The sequence below is a fragment of the Miniopterus natalensis genome, chromosome 3 (genome assembly GCF_054644295.1).
Source record: "Miniopterus natalensis isolate mMinNat1 chromosome 3, mMinNat1.hap1, whole genome shotgun sequence".
In the NCBI taxonomy this organism is placed as follows: domain Eukaryota; kingdom Metazoa; phylum Chordata; class Mammalia; order Chiroptera; family Miniopteridae; genus Miniopterus; species Miniopterus natalensis.
The window spans coordinates 54,552,399-54,568,047 of record NC_142083.1 but is presented as its reverse complement, the minus strand read 5'-3'; the positions used below and the strand labels follow the sequence as shown (position 1 = coordinate 54,568,047).

The window sequence follows — 15,649 nt, the reverse complement described above, 5'->3', positions numbered from 1 at the left end:
TCTGGAATCCTGCTTTATAGATATATGTAAGATATATTATCTTTTAAACTATTAGTTGGTATTCAGTCACTAACTTGAAGAGCCAATCTTCCTTAAATCATTGATGTTTATTATTTGTTGTTGAAAGTACAATTGCTTTTCTTTCAGTTGTCACTAAAGTCATGCTGTAGTATACTCATTTTCACTCTATTCCAATACTAGCCTGTCTGTCCAAAAAAGAAAAGGTTAATAGAAGAGAATATTCATTTCTTTCTCTCTCTGAGATTTTGCTTGTGTATAATCATAAAGTTCAAATATATATATTTCTCTAGGCTCAGGTATCGTTTCTATTATATAAAACAGGATAGATGATTACCACTGGAAATGGGCAGAAGAAACATTGGCAGAGTAGAAGTAGGTGGAACCATTTTTTTTTTTCCTACCTTGGCCAATCCAACTTCTGAATCCATATATTGACTGTATTCTCAGATTGATTCACAGAACCATTATTAAAAATCAAAGGGACCTGGTTATAGAGGGTAAATACTGTTTCATCTGCAAAGTACTTACAATTAAAGAGAGTAAAGGAAAAAAGCCTCAAACATACTTTGTTTAATGTATAAAGGATGAGAAAGAGAAGTATTTGAATGGAAGAAAAAAAATGTTAAGAGAGATTTTAAATGAAGAGAATAAATATGTGATTAGAGCATAATTGTCCCATCTTAAGTTTTACACTGGTTGGTACTTCCTGAGCTAATGGTAATAATATGAGCTCGTAGGACAGCCAGATTGCAGACATGGATATTTATACAGTTTTTTAAGAAAGAGAGGAACTGGCTTCTTATATTATGGAATTTACATACTTGCAGAAATGTGTTCATTAAAAAGTAAGCATTTTTAAAAATGAAGAATGAAGTGATAGAGCAAATACATATACTTTTTTTTTAGGTACAGCAAAAATTCAAGACGGAAAAATTTCCCAGACTCATCAGAGTACTTGTTCCTTAGAACATACAGATGAGAATTTTGGAAAGAGTTTTAAAGATTTTCCAGCTGCTCTAAAGGTAAAATAACATGCTTCACACACATACTCCCTCACACATACATATGTGTACATTATATAGACACATAAACCCATACAGATGGGGCAAGAACAGGTTTACAGTTGTTTATATGGAAAATAATAAAATAATACAACTGTAAACCTACTTTTGCCCCACCCTGTATATACATATGTTTCCACAATGCTTTGTTGTTTGCTTATTTACTATTATTCTACCTCTTATAAACAACTCTCCAGATTTAATTTTATTGAGCTTTGAGTAAATGAAAATTATTCCAGAGTAGAATAGTTGAGAGAAAATGAGTTACCTTACTGGCAATATCAATATTCAGTGGTTCCTCATTAGTACTATAGCCCATTATTCCATGCCATTTCCTTTATGTAAAGGATTGATCAGTTATCACTGAATTGTAAATATGTATTTGAGAATGCCAAACCAATACATTTGCCTTGTGAAAGAAGTGGTGGTTAGTGGTTACTTGATTTGAATTTGAGGTTAAAGAAACAAAAGTGTTACGGTCTATTCTTTTGAACTCAGCAGAAAAGCCTTCTTTTTATTTAGCATCATAAAAGTTTTGCACATAAAGGAGTTTATAATTTTACCTTTTCCAGATTTGAAATTACTTACTTTTCCTTAGACCACCTGCCTCTGACTCTTGTTTTTGTTCATGTGCACACGTGTGTGTGTGTTGTGGTTGGTTTTATGAAGATTTTTACATTAAATATTCCAGAACTATACTTTGGTTTTCACTTTATGGTTAAATATATTGAAATAATGAAGCTCTGTACTCTTCTGATAGATTAATAACATTCTGAGAAGTCTAGGAACATAAAAAACCTTTTTAAAATGACTGAACTCTATGCCTGTCTAAGGTTCTGAACTACTGAGTCCTGTAGTCACGGAACAATACTAGAAGTTTGACACTTAAAGACCATTCTCATTGTGCTCACAGTCAAGTTCTTCATTTACTGGAACGCACTAAGAAAGTCAAATAAGGGGCAGATTTATTGTATGGAGATTTATAGTGAGGCTGGGAAAGTAGGCTTTCCAAGTGTTGTTTTGTTTTGTTTTAATTTTATTTTTGTTAAAATATTACAAATGTCCCTTTTTCTCCCCAATGACCCGTTCCACCCCATCCCACAAGTGGGTTTTTACTTCCTTTTTCTGGTCCCTTGCGTATGGCAAAGGCTCAGTCATCCTACTGATGAATCATTTGTCAATCCTCACATGCTTCCCAGATAAATTTTCTCAACATTCTCTATATAAAACTATTTAATCCATATTTATACTTTTACGCTGGAGGAAAAGCCTGAAATGTTATGGATAATTATATGGTTTTTATGAATAAGTTGCCATTCTGATGCTGTGTTTTGCAGTATGATCATAGTTATTCATTTGGTGAACTGTATTTTTTCTTTAGAATTTGATGAGGAATACTGTCTTTATGTGTTTAGTTTTATCAACTTCTTCAGAAGCCTTAGTTACTACTGGATTTGCTACATTTTTACCTAAATTTATAGAAAATCAATTTGGATTTTCATCCAGCTTTGCAGCTACCCTTGGAGGTAAAACATCCTCTTTGTTCTAACATAATCTAATAATTTTACTGTTCCATATTAAATATTTAATAGAATAGCATGTAATTTTGGATAGCTGAGTCCTTGAAATTTAAACTTTATACGGATTTTGATAAAATTTCCTGATTTTCTGACATTTAAAAAATTCTTTTGTATGAGCTTGAGAGATACAGAGCCTATATAGTTATATAGCTAAAGACAATATAAATGTTTATATTAAAAACATTAATTTTATTAATCTCTTAATATAACAACTAAATCATTTATTCATATGTGTCTAAATCATGAGTGCTTTCATATGTTAAAATCAATTTGCTGCTTGTTTTTGATATTTTTCCAATTGTTGGTAGGAGTTACTGAGTATATTTATATGTTTTCTCACTGTGTCTTCTTTCTCATTAGGGGCTATTTTAATTCCTGGAGCTGCTCTTGGTCAGATTTTAGGTGGTGTTCTTGTTTCAAAATTCAAAATGACGTGTAAGAACACAATGAAGTTTTCTTTGCTTACATCTTTAATTGCACTTGTGCTGAGTTTTGTATTTGTTTATGCCAGCTGTGAAAATGAGCCATTTGCTGGTGTGTCTCAGTCATATAATGGGTAGGTATATTTCAGTGCTTTTTGATATTATTATCAGAGTAATCAACTATGTGTGTTTCTCCAAGTATATGATGAAATGATAAGCGATTGGCTTTTTTTTTTTAATTGGAAGGCTTTTTCGTGTGTAAGAATAGGTACATTTTTTTCATTTAAGTAATTGACATCTTATTAAAAGTTGGGTGTTTATTCAGAGAGCCACTATTCTGTACTGGGTACTATGCTCAGGGATACAAAGATTTAAATACAGCAGAATCACAACTAAGGGGATGTTACTAGCATCCAGTGGGTAGAGGCCAGGGATGCTGCTGAACATCCTACCGTCTTCAGAATCAGCTCCTCCCTCCCCCCAAAAGAGTTCTTTGGTATAAAATGAGAAACTATGTTTGCTTACTCTATCTGTTTTTCTTTTCACCGACAGGCATGTAATTATTGTTTCCACTGCTCTCTTGCACAAGACATTAAGTTCTATGTGAAAAGGCATTTTGTTTTATTTATTTAGCAATAGATATATGCTGAATTGAATAAATGACTGAATAAATTGAATTAGTGATTGAATAAATGACTAAATGGAAAGATATAGCAATGCTTCTGAACTGTATATTAAATGCTGTAACAGAGATCATTTGCCCACCTTTCATTTCTCGTTGACAGGACAGGAAACCTGGGAAACTTGACCACTCCTTGTAATGCCAATTGCAACTGCATGCGGTCACATTATTACCCTGTCTGTGGCAGAGATGGAGTTCAGTATTTTTCTCCCTGCTTTGCAGGTTGTAAAAGTTCTGATTCAAAAAGCCATCCCGAGGTAACTTGTGTCCGCTACATTACCTTAATGAGGCAGTGTGTTCGTGTACTTATGGACGGCCTTCTCGATCCCTCTAACGGAGTTATGCAATGCCTATTCTTTCCTTCCTGGCCCACCTACTCCATTCAGAAGCCAGGCATAAAGTTTCAGTCACGTAAGATGCATAAGCTTCACAGATCTGCTGTGTAACATTGTCCCTTTAGTCAACAATTATGTATTGTACACTTAGAATTTGTTAAGAGGGTACATCTCATGTTAAGTGGTCTTATCTTAAAACAAAACAAAACAAAACAAAACATAAAACCTGACCACTCCAACAGGAAAAGTCTTCTTTTATACCTTAGATGCAATTATTGTCAAAAAATTAACTTGGTAGTTACATACATCTTTGTAACATTACCTGTATTATAGCAGTGAAATATTACTTACCTTTTTTCATTATTTTTTCCTCAACTGTACACCTCCCTTGAAGTCAGGGAACTTTTCCTATTCTTGCTAATTACAGTATACATAGTAGAAGTATCATAAGTATTTTTGCTTTTATTTGATGTACCATGGATTCATTTGAAAATATCCAAATCATTTACTCATATTCAAATACAAATTTACTTTTATTTCTGGATTTAGAATGCATATCAGTTTCCCTAGATATGTGTTTTTTTTAACAGTTAAATCATTTTAAGAGGATCCAATAGAATTTTATAGTACTACATCTACAATCCAAAGATTTCATCTTAGCTAAATTTAAGAGCCTTGGAAACAAATATTCACATTACTAATACTATATAGTATGTTAGGCATTAATAGATAATGTGGTAACACTAAAAAGATCTGAGGGAAATATATTCTATGATATAATAGACCACAATGAATAATATGACAAAACAGCATAATCTTATTTATTTGAAACATGAACTAGTGAAACAGCATTTCTTTTTCTACATAAAGATAAATTTATAAAATATTTCCATATAAATAAGGTGAAATAATTATTTGAAATGATCTATAAAATTACCTCCGATTTCTTCTAAAACTAACAGATGTGTGTATATGGGTATGTGGTTATACACATTTATATGTTCATATGTACACACATAAATACATGTTCGTGTATATACGTGCATAACTGTAATAATTTTGCATGTAATAAATACATTAAACACTTATCTCAGTGTTAATGTATTTGAAGACCAGGATTTGACCTTCCTCCTGGGAGTAAACCAGAATGTGAAAAACAATGTACATTTTTTTCATATTACCTAGCTTACAGATTTTTAAGTGATTATCTAAGAACACTGTAAAAAAAGTCTGTGGTGAGTCATAGTAGACCTGGTAGACATGACTAAGTACAGTTTTAATCCTTGGAATGAAACTAATTAGATCACTGCCATGAAGTGCCTATGAAAGTTAATAAGACATCAGGAATATTTAAAAAAAAATTTTTAAAAATAAGTTTTTATTAATTTTGGAGAGAGAGGAAGGGAGAGGGATAGAGAGATAGAAATATCAATGAGAGAGGACCCTCTATTGGCTGCCTCCTGCACGCTCCCTACTGGGGATCGAGCCCGCAACCCTGGCATGTGCCCTGACAGGGGACTGAGCCAGTGACCTCTTGGTTCATGGGTCAGTGGTCAACCACTGAGCAGCCCTGGCCAGCCAGGAATATTTTTAAGATTCCCAAACTGAGGGTTATTATACCTTCAAACCAGTGGACATTTGGTATTGCTTCAGTTTCAAAATAAGTTTAGAAAATTAGATGTTTGTGTCCAATATAAAGAGCATGATGTATATCTTAGAATAGGAACTACCTGGAAGGTAACTATTTCTTTGAGAGGTAGATAAGTGGGTAAAATTTCCCTGTATATAAAATGTGATCAATAGTGCTATTAACTAACTTTAATTAGAAAATTATGACATGAAAGTTAAGTTATTGGAAGAGTTTTACTTACATAGTAAAATACTTAGATACAAATATTATCCTGCACAAGGAAACCCAAATTAAATAAGTAAATAGTAATAAAAATCTAATCCTAGAACATACTTGAAAATAGTATTGGTTATTTTGATATGATTAATTTGATGTTTATATATTTTTAACCAAGTGCCATAATCGCTATTTTAAACATTAAATTGTCTTCTAGGGGTTGTTTAGGAAAAGCATGTTATCTTGACTTCCAAATTTTCTATTTGTTCTGACTTTTTAATGTCCAACTATGTCATGTAGCAACTCATTTTTTCTTGGAATTTTTTTTCTTATAGAGTATTTCAGATAGACAAATGCATTGATGTTAACGTAATAAATACCTATGCACATTTGTTCACAGAAATATTAGTTTTATATTTCACACCAGTGATCCAAAATACAAAAACAGATGCTAACTAACAGCAACTATATTTAGGCAAATGTATACTCTTTTTATGTAAGAGAGTTGTAAAGTTTCATCAAGACAAAAAACTGGAGGGGGTCAAGGGGGGAATGGGGGACCTCTGTAATACAACAATAAATTTTAAAAAGTTTAAATATTAAAAAAAGGACAGAAAAAAACTGTTCTCAGTTTTCTTTCTGTAAAATTTTAAAGGCTACATTACTCCATTATTTGATATACCTGATTGCTGAGTATAAAACAGTCTATTTTGGGGGCATCATCTAATTATTTGTGTGTCCTGAGTCAGTACCAGTGGTCATGGAACACCTTTAGCAGCCAAAAAAGGTCTCTGACTTCAGAACAATAAAAGTACCACTTCCCTTTGATTTCTTTGCCTCTGCTCTTTTATTGAGGCCTCAAATGTGTAAAAGGATTTAAAGCAAGAATGGAGTTGAGATGTAAAAAGCCTTTAAAAAATAATTATGCCTAACTTTTAAAATATCTGAATTTTTTTCATACAAAGTAATACTTGTGATTTTTTTTGACATGTTGCCTTCCAACATTTCATATTCTTTATATGTATAAATGTGTTGACAAGAATTGTTAACATACATATTTATGCTATTTATATATAAAATAGCCTTCCGGATAATGTAATAACTTCTAGTTTTGATATTCATAAATATGTCATCTTAAGAGGGAGACTGTTTTTGATAAAGCAATTCAAGAAAGTTCAACTATAGTAATAAGCTTTAGTTGAAAGAAGCAATTTTTCCCCAAACTCTTGTGACATATTAGTTATTTTACTGAAGCACTTGTTAAAATTACAGTATCTGTTCTTTTAAACTAGTGTAATGGCGAGATTGTCGCTGTGCATGCTTTTTGTTTTGTGTCCTGTAATGGAAATGAAGACAGTGATCGGGAAGATTGTTTGAACAATTATGATGAGTTCAAAGCAGTCTGGAATTGCTCGATGACGTAACTGTTATATTCTTGTCAGTTTGTTTTATAAATCCGGAGTCAATAATAGGTTACAAGTTGAAGTAATGAACAGAAAAGTCAAATAGAGATGATTCTACTTTATAACTATGGCTGCTTGCTTTCCCTTGTTTCATTTCTTAGGGTTAATTACTTTTTCTCAGCATTATTTTTTGTGTATAGATTAAGACTGTGTGAGAGAGCCATGTCTAGAGATCACCTAATTTACAATGATAAAACATGTTTTCAAGATAAACACTTTTGGTATTTTTATGTCTGATATTCTAGGTATATTACAACTGTTCCTGTATTGGAATGAAAACAGAAATATCACCTCTGGCAGCAAGTTTTGGTTTTGAAGCTAAAGCTGGAAAGTGTGAAACTCGATGTACCAATTTGCCCATATTCCTCGGCATTTTCTTTGCTGCAGTTATTTTTACTTTTATGGCTGGTACCCCCATAACTGTGTCCATCCTAAGGTATGGATTTTGAAATTTGCCATCCCTAAGGCAGCATGTTGAATGAAAGAGAGAGGACTCAGAGGGTCGTTTGAAGTTTATATTGACCATTGGTTCTAATAACAGTTCAGCTCTACAAGATCATTAGTTTGATGCTTTTAAAAAGCTACCTCATGCCCAGCCGGGCGTGGCTCAGTGGTTGAGCGTCAACCTAGGATCCAGGCGATCGGGGTTCGATTCCCGGTCAGGGCACATGCCCGGGTTGCGGGCTGCAGCCAATCGATGACTCTCATCATTGATGTTTCTCTCTCTCTCCCTCTCCCTTCTTCTCTCTGAAATCAATAAAGATATATTTAAAAAAATAAAATAAAATAAAAAATAAATAAAAAGCTACTTCATTGAGCCTCAGATGTATGAGGTGTAAATGAGATCATGTATGTGGAAGTGTCCTAATATTGCCCACCTGTTATATACTTGGTCAGTTTCTCTGCTGCTTTTGTGAGGCTTCAGTTGTAAGCTGGAAATATGTTCAGTTTTATTTGATGGAAATAGAGTGGTGAGTATGACGGAGAGACAGTGTGCTCCCCATAGGTCAGAATCCGAATGGCTTGCATGCTCCCTTTACAGTAGGTGCTGCGATTTTACACCTTCCTGTAAACAGCCCTGATAGATAAGCAGCTGGCTGTCACCTGGCTCTTCACAGTGGTCCGTGCTTTTAGTTGCTCTTCCTCCTTCCACCTCACTTTGTAAACATATTTCCTATCTGCCCTTCCATGAGCCCCTCAGCCTTTCTGTCTCTTTCCTGACAAACCCTGGCTTTTGCCCTTTTCACTTTTGGTTCCTTGATACTTAACCATTTCACATACTTTTTAAAAAAATTTATCTTTATTGTTGAAAGTATTAGATGTTCCCCTTCCTCCCCATTGATCCCCTCTACCCCGCATCCACCCCACCCCATACTATTGTCTGTGTCCATGAGCTATGCCTATATACATATAAGTTTTTTGATTAATCTCTCCCCACCCGCTCCCCCCTCCCCACCTTCCCTCTGAGATCCCTCAGTCTGTTCCATGCTTCTGTGTCTCTGGATCCATTTTGTTCATCAGTTTATTTTGTTCATTCCACATATGAGTGAGATGATGTGGTACTTGTCTTTCTCTGACTGACTTGTTTCACTCAGCATAATACTCTCCAGTTCCCTCCATGCTGTGCCAAAGGGTAAGAGATCCTTCTTCACAGCTGCATAGTATTCCATGGTGTAAATGTCCCACAGCTTTTTTATCCACTCATCTACTGATGGGCACTTGGGCTGTTTCCAGATCTTAGCTATTGTAAACTGTGCTGCTATGAACATAGAGGTGCATAAGTTCTTTCTGATTAGTGTTTTGGGTTCCTTAGGATATATTCCTAGGAGTGGGATCACTGGGTCAAATGGCAGTTCCATATTTAATTTTTTGAGGAACCTCCATACTGCTTTCCATAGTGGCTGCACCATCTGCATTCCCACCAGCACTGTACCAGGGTTCCCCTTTCTCCACACCCTCGCCAGCACATGTCGTTTGTTGATTTTTTGATAGTAGCCATTCTGACAGGTGTGAGGTGATATCTCATTGTCATTTTAATTGCATCTCTGTGATGGTTAGTGACTGAGCATTTTTTCATGTGTCTCTTGGCCATCTGTATGTTCTCTTTGGAGAAGTGTCTATTTAGGTCCTTTGCCCATTTTTTAATTGGATTGTTTGTCTTCCGTTTGTTAAGTTGTATGAGTTCCTTATATATTTTGAATATTGACCCTTTATCAGTTGTGTCTTTTCACATACTTTTTGACAAATGGAAGTTTTAGAGACTCTGTCTAAAAACATTAATGAATCTGTTAACATTTTACTACATGGAAATTGGAGTTACTTACAGAATAGAGAATATGCTTTCTAAAAATTTATTTTGAAAAAAATTATCTATGTCACCTTTCAACTGCAAATTTGTTTTTAAAGAGTAGTTGATCTCTTTTATCTGTCCTCTAACTCTCATGTCCCAGCATCATTTCTCATTCATATTTGATAGTCATTACATATTGTTGAATTAGATTGAGCCTCAGCGACTGTTTTCATTTTCTCAAATTTGTACTCTTATCTCATAGGTATGATTTTTGTTTCACAGTTAGTAAGAGTAAGAATTATGTGACATGTGAATTAAGCAGTAGTAAAAAAAATAGGTCTTGTTAATGAATGTGCTTTCTCCTTTATATTGGTTAAAATTCATATATATTCAGTATATTTGTTAAAATTTACTTTACTCTTCTTGGTGTAATTTGCAGTATTTTAGTTCAGAAGACATTTTTTTCCTTTTTTAATTCCAGAAAGTTTGAACTGTATATAAACTGTTACAAATAACTTGTTTCTTTCATATGCATAAAATTTACTTTAATCTAGAAATGCCACCCTGGTATAAAATGAATTTGCTCAAAGAGCGAATGTACTGTACAACTATTTTTGGCCTCATGTGCATTTACTATCTCCAGGTGTGTTAATCAAAGGCAACGGTCTCTAGCATTGGGAATTCAGTTTATGATGCTTCGATTATTAGGTATGCCGTTTTTCTTAATTCATTCGTAACTTGGTTATTTCTGTTCATTAGTGTTACTGATTTATTCATTTATGGTATGTGCCAAGAAAGTAATTAATTTAAATGCAGTAGAAAACTACATAATTGCCATTGAAGAATCTGTTTTCCAATATTCAAGATATAGTATCATATATCACATAAGAAAATAATGACTTTACTTTTTATTTCCTTGACTGGTTATAACTATTGTTTCTAATTCCGTTGCAAATATAACCTTAAAGAGTATATCGTATTTATTTGAAATATAATATATTATCATCAATGCATTTCTAATAGAGCATAGTAAGAGACATTTTTTTTCTATTCACATAAAACCTACCACCAACATAAATTATGATAAAATCTTAAAAATTACTACTGTCATTTTTTTCTCCCAGCATTTATTTATGTTTAGGGTATGATTATGTTGCATCAACAATGAAGACTAGTTAGGAATTGATGGAAGAATTTATAAAGGTTCCAGATCCGGGAAGAATACAAAAGACAAGCATTATATTATACACATAATTATGTGTGTATACTTACATTCACAATAGTATGCACATATTATTAAGATCATGTTAAAAACAAAAACCAAATGTAGGAACATTAGAGGTCACCTGAACCAACTTTCCCATTTTTCAGATGAGTAAATGAAGGCCCTTAGAGATTCAGGGGTTTGCCCATAGTTAAACGATTAATGGTGCAAATGAGAGTAGGAAGATGGTCTCCTTACTCAGACCAGTGCTCTTTTGACTCCGTCATGCCACAGGTCACAAAAGAACAGGCTGGATGTAGCTGAAATCTCTGTCTAAGAAATGCAACTTCAAATCATGTATTTGACTTGTAACAACTGGAAGTTCCTTAATCATGTGAAAGTTTTGTGCCTTCTGATCTCACTCAGGGGAGGGTGTGTGTTTGAGATAGCAGCACTAGGCATGTTAGTATTAATGTTTTGTGTACACGTTACATTCTCATGTGCGCACATACATACAGTACACGCTGTTCTTAGCACTTATTTTGTGCATCAATAATTTATTTTGATTTTTAAAGGTATTATAGCTAATTTCAAAGACTTATTAAATTAGAAAAGCAGTGAATTAAAATATTTAATTAGATGTCAATGCAATATATGCCAGTGATTTTTATTAAAATATTTTTAATTGATTAGAAATGTATAATTATGTGTAATTATTTTAGACTTTTTGCCTAAGTTTCTTCCTTGTTACTTGTATATGAACTGATTGGTTTGCAAATGGACAGATTAATACCTATTCTTATTTATTTAAAATATATGGAGAGCAGGCAGACAGCTGTAGTGGGGTGGGGTGTTGGGGGCGTGGAGGGATTGAACAAAAAGGAAAAAAGAGAACTCATGGACAACAGTGTGGCGACTGCTGTGGGGGGAGGTGGAAGAAGGCATGGAGGGGATAAATAGTGATGGGAAAAAACAAGATACAGTAAAAAAATAAAATACATGGATATTCTTGAACATAAAAATCTGTAATTATAACCTATAATCTTTACCCATGTGTATTTCACATATAATTCTTCTAGGCTCTATACCTGGACCGATTATATTTGGTGTCACAATAGACAGCGCATGTATTCTCTGGGATGTTAACGAATGTGGAGTTAAAGGAGCTTGCTGGATGTATGATAACATCAGGATGGCTCATCTGCTAGTGGCTATAAGTAAGTAGTGACTTCTTAATAACTTTAGAGTAAATCTGTGATGGCAAGAGAAAAACAATTTCATTGTTACTTACTTCAGTTTTTAAATGTTCAGTTTGCACTTTTGGGCTCTCCTATAGTCCTGAAGCAGAGATCAGGTATCAGCAGGTTATGAAAGGCTTTTCCTGGGGTCTGCAGGACTAAGTCTAAAATAGGAGAGAATAACATTTTAGCTTTCATGACACCACATATCATTTAATTTTCTTTTAACAACTTCTCTCAAACTTTTTTGGGGGAATCTAACAGAAGTTGAAGGAGAATGCTAATAAACTCTGGAATGATTTCATCTAGGTACCTGGGCTTTAGAAAGCACATAGAGCTGAGGAAGGGAAGTGTCTTTTGGCTCTAAGGAATGTTACAAGAAATCTTTTCATAAGTTTAGAAGATGAGCCATGATTTTTAACCCTTTTTGCCTTTGGCAGCCTGTCATATAGTCTTGGTAAAGCAATAAATGAAAATTAAGATTAAGGAAACAGAACAATGCATCTAGTTTGTAAGAGTAAGATAAAAATTTTAAAACACCCTAAGAAATTAGAATGGTTTAAAACAGAGAAATCCTAGATAGAAAATATATATTTACATAATGTGTGATTTTCATTGCAATTATATTGGCATATGTTTCAGGATAGTTTATTGCTCTTGCATATGTTTAAACCCAGAGTATGCTGTCTGAATTTATGACAGTAATAAAATATCCACTGAAGAAATAAATATGTAAATTTTTAAAAAGGGAAAGTTAATATTGACTAGAATAGGCAAAATTAATCTTCCTATCACTTTTACTTGCTGAAAAACATTTTTATTCAGTGTGCTTTTATGTTTAAAAATGTAATTGATTATATTTGTAGTCTTTCACCAAAAGATAAAGGTAATGAATTGTTCCGTTTCCTACTGTGATGAATGTGAGAGTTTTTCCCCTCAAACACATAGACCTTTAATTTTTTCAAAAACATTGTAACAGTAGTACTTATGTAATTAATCTTCCTATAAATCTAGAAACACTTAGCTCATTCTTATTTTTCAAATGCACATTTTGAGTAAAATATTAATGATTAATACAAAGTAGCTATACTGTAAAAACTACATTGTAAGGCTATTTATCATATTAGACTGGAACTTAAAGGCTTGTGATGTGGCCAGAACTAGTTTCTCTTCATATAGTTGAGCTCAAAATCTGAGTTCTTTGAAAACAAATCAAAGCTTGTCGAAGTGACTCTTGATGTTTCATATTTTTAGTTGATACTTAAAAGTAAATTTGGCTGAGTACTAAATATGATATATTCTCATAGAGGCTTTCTCCTAAGAACTCCAAAACTTTTTTACTTTTAGAGTTATTTTCCATTATGACCAAGAAAATTCTGCAACTGTTTCAGGTTCAAGAATGTTATAAGCTGTTTTCCTTTGTCATTGATTTCTGGTTGCTTATAATTTTTTATAGATTATGGTATTGTATTAATAAAATTAGAAAGGAATGTACAATTATAACCAAGAATAAAATAATTATTGTGTATTTTTATTGTTTAGAAGAAAAATGCAGACTAGTTCATTGAAATGTATACAATTTTTTTATTGAAGAATATAACCTTCCTAAAGTTTTAAAAATTTAAAACATAGAACTATAATGCCTGTATACTTTTTAATATAGTGAACTTCTAGATGTAAAGAATCTCTCAATGAGAATTGATTCTTTTTTAATAATTAAAGGCCCAAATGCATGATTAGTTTTTCTTCTTACATTTAGGTGTTACTTGTAAAGTTATCACCATTCTCTTCAATGGGCTTGCAGTCTTTTTCTATAAACCGCCACCAGTAGAAACAGATGTGTCGTTTCACGGTTCGAGTGCAGTTTTGACCGCTGTTGCAGTGGAATGTGACCTCACCAAAGCAAGAAATGAGGGATGAAATAGGAAAAGAGGGGAGAGTGGTACAGCTGGGGAACTGGCCTCCACTTGTAAGAGTGCACATTGCTGTCGCAGCGTCATCGGCTCAATATGGACAGTCATTTAAAAATCGATGTTTTATAAGTAAATATGCTTTCTGTGTATGTATGGCATATATGTATGGACTCATTTGTTTTATTTTGATGTAAGAAACAGACCTGTGCCTTCAAAGTTCCACCAAAAGCCTCAACACACGCGCGCGCGCACACACACACACTTCCCATTGTCTAAGTATGACGTTCTCAACTAAAAAAAAAAAAGCCAGTGATGAGTTAAAATTTATCGTTTCAAAAATTAATTGTATTTATGCATGATTTTCAAAAACTACTATTGAAAATCCATGAATTAAAAACCAGCTAAATAATATCATTTGTTTTTAAACTTACATATACTAATCTGTCCTTTATCACAGAAAGTTACAGAACTGTTAGAACATAGGTTAATTATCTTCTGTGTCCCGGCATATAGTGAATTTAGAAATATCAGCATTATATATACATATTTTCACTTTAACTCAAGAAATCCAGGAGGTAATTTATTGATATTGCTGATTTTTAACACTTACCTCTTAATATGAATCTGTGATAGTGTTGTTCAATTACATATCTTCCAGGGAAAAGTACCAGCTTCAGCAAAGTGCCAGTTAGACACAAAAAGATTTTTTTTTTTAATGACATATGTTTTTTATTGGTTTTCTTTGAAAAGATTTAATGAACTTTTGATCAATGTTTAGATACTCAGTACTTTAATTTTTATCATTTAAAAAACTGATTACCTAGTACATTACTTATGGCACCTAAAATAGCGCTTTGCTTATAGGAGGCATGCACTGTTACTGTTGATTAAAACAAACTCTACTCTTTAACTGATCCATTTATTTGAAGGATAAACCATTTCACATGTCTGATAACATTACAACACTCCATGTATTCAGGTCAGACTTCAGCCAACTTTGTCTACTTAGAATGTGGAGAAAAATAGATCAGTGAACATCAGTGAAAATAACACCTGCCTGGTCCTCAATTTTACTGATTAAGAAGAGTGTTGATTCATAACCACTTGAAGTTTTTGTGAAATAAGTTTACTAACTTAATAAGGTTAGCTTTTTTATAAGCAGCGTGCTATATACACCAGACTAACAGAATGAGAGTAAAGGCCTGGTAGGAAACCAGGACCAAAAGCACTAGTCTTTACAGAATTTAAGAGATTATGTTTCATGGTAATCTGTGGCCAGTGATGATTCAAGAAACCAGTAGCATTTATAAATTGAAGTGCAAGAGGAATGAAATAGAGTTAGGCAAGCAAGCACACTGAATATTAGAGAATTAGAGGAGCAGTGGGTCAGGAATCAGAGACAGACGAACTTAAACCAGGAACATAAAAACCAGAGGTTCAGGCCAGATGGGTAGTCAGAAAACCCAGGTATTTGGGAAGCAGGAAATTCATAGCAACCAAAGAGACAGTGCAAGGTAGACAGGGAAGAAACACATGATACCTTGATTCAGAATCAGCCTCCCTTCCACCCAGCCAGACACATTTTAAATGCTGC

General features: G+C 33.4%; 1 protein-coding gene across 1 annotated transcript in view; it reads left to right on the top strand.

Annotated features, from left to right (window-relative positions):
• Window positions 1–14,062, top strand: part of SLCO4C1 (solute carrier organic anion transporter family member 4C1) — a 56,353-nt gene extending 42,291 nt beyond the window's left edge. The window contains exons 6-13 of the mRNA XM_016221971.2: window positions 928–1,043; window positions 2,464–2,608; window positions 3,023–3,218; window positions 3,870–4,023; window positions 7,656–7,846; window positions 10,344–10,408; window positions 11,984–12,121; window positions 13,902–14,062. Of these exons, the coding sequence (XP_016077457.2) occupies window positions 928–1,043; window positions 2,464–2,608; window positions 3,023–3,218; window positions 3,870–4,023; window positions 7,656–7,846; window positions 10,344–10,408; window positions 11,984–12,121; window positions 13,902–14,062 (1,166 nt within the window). The remainder of the gene's footprint in view (window positions 1–927; window positions 1,044–2,463; window positions 2,609–3,022; window positions 3,219–3,869; window positions 4,024–7,655; window positions 7,847–10,343; window positions 10,409–11,983; window positions 12,122–13,901) is intronic.
• Window positions 14,063–15,649: the final 1,587 nt, after the last annotated feature.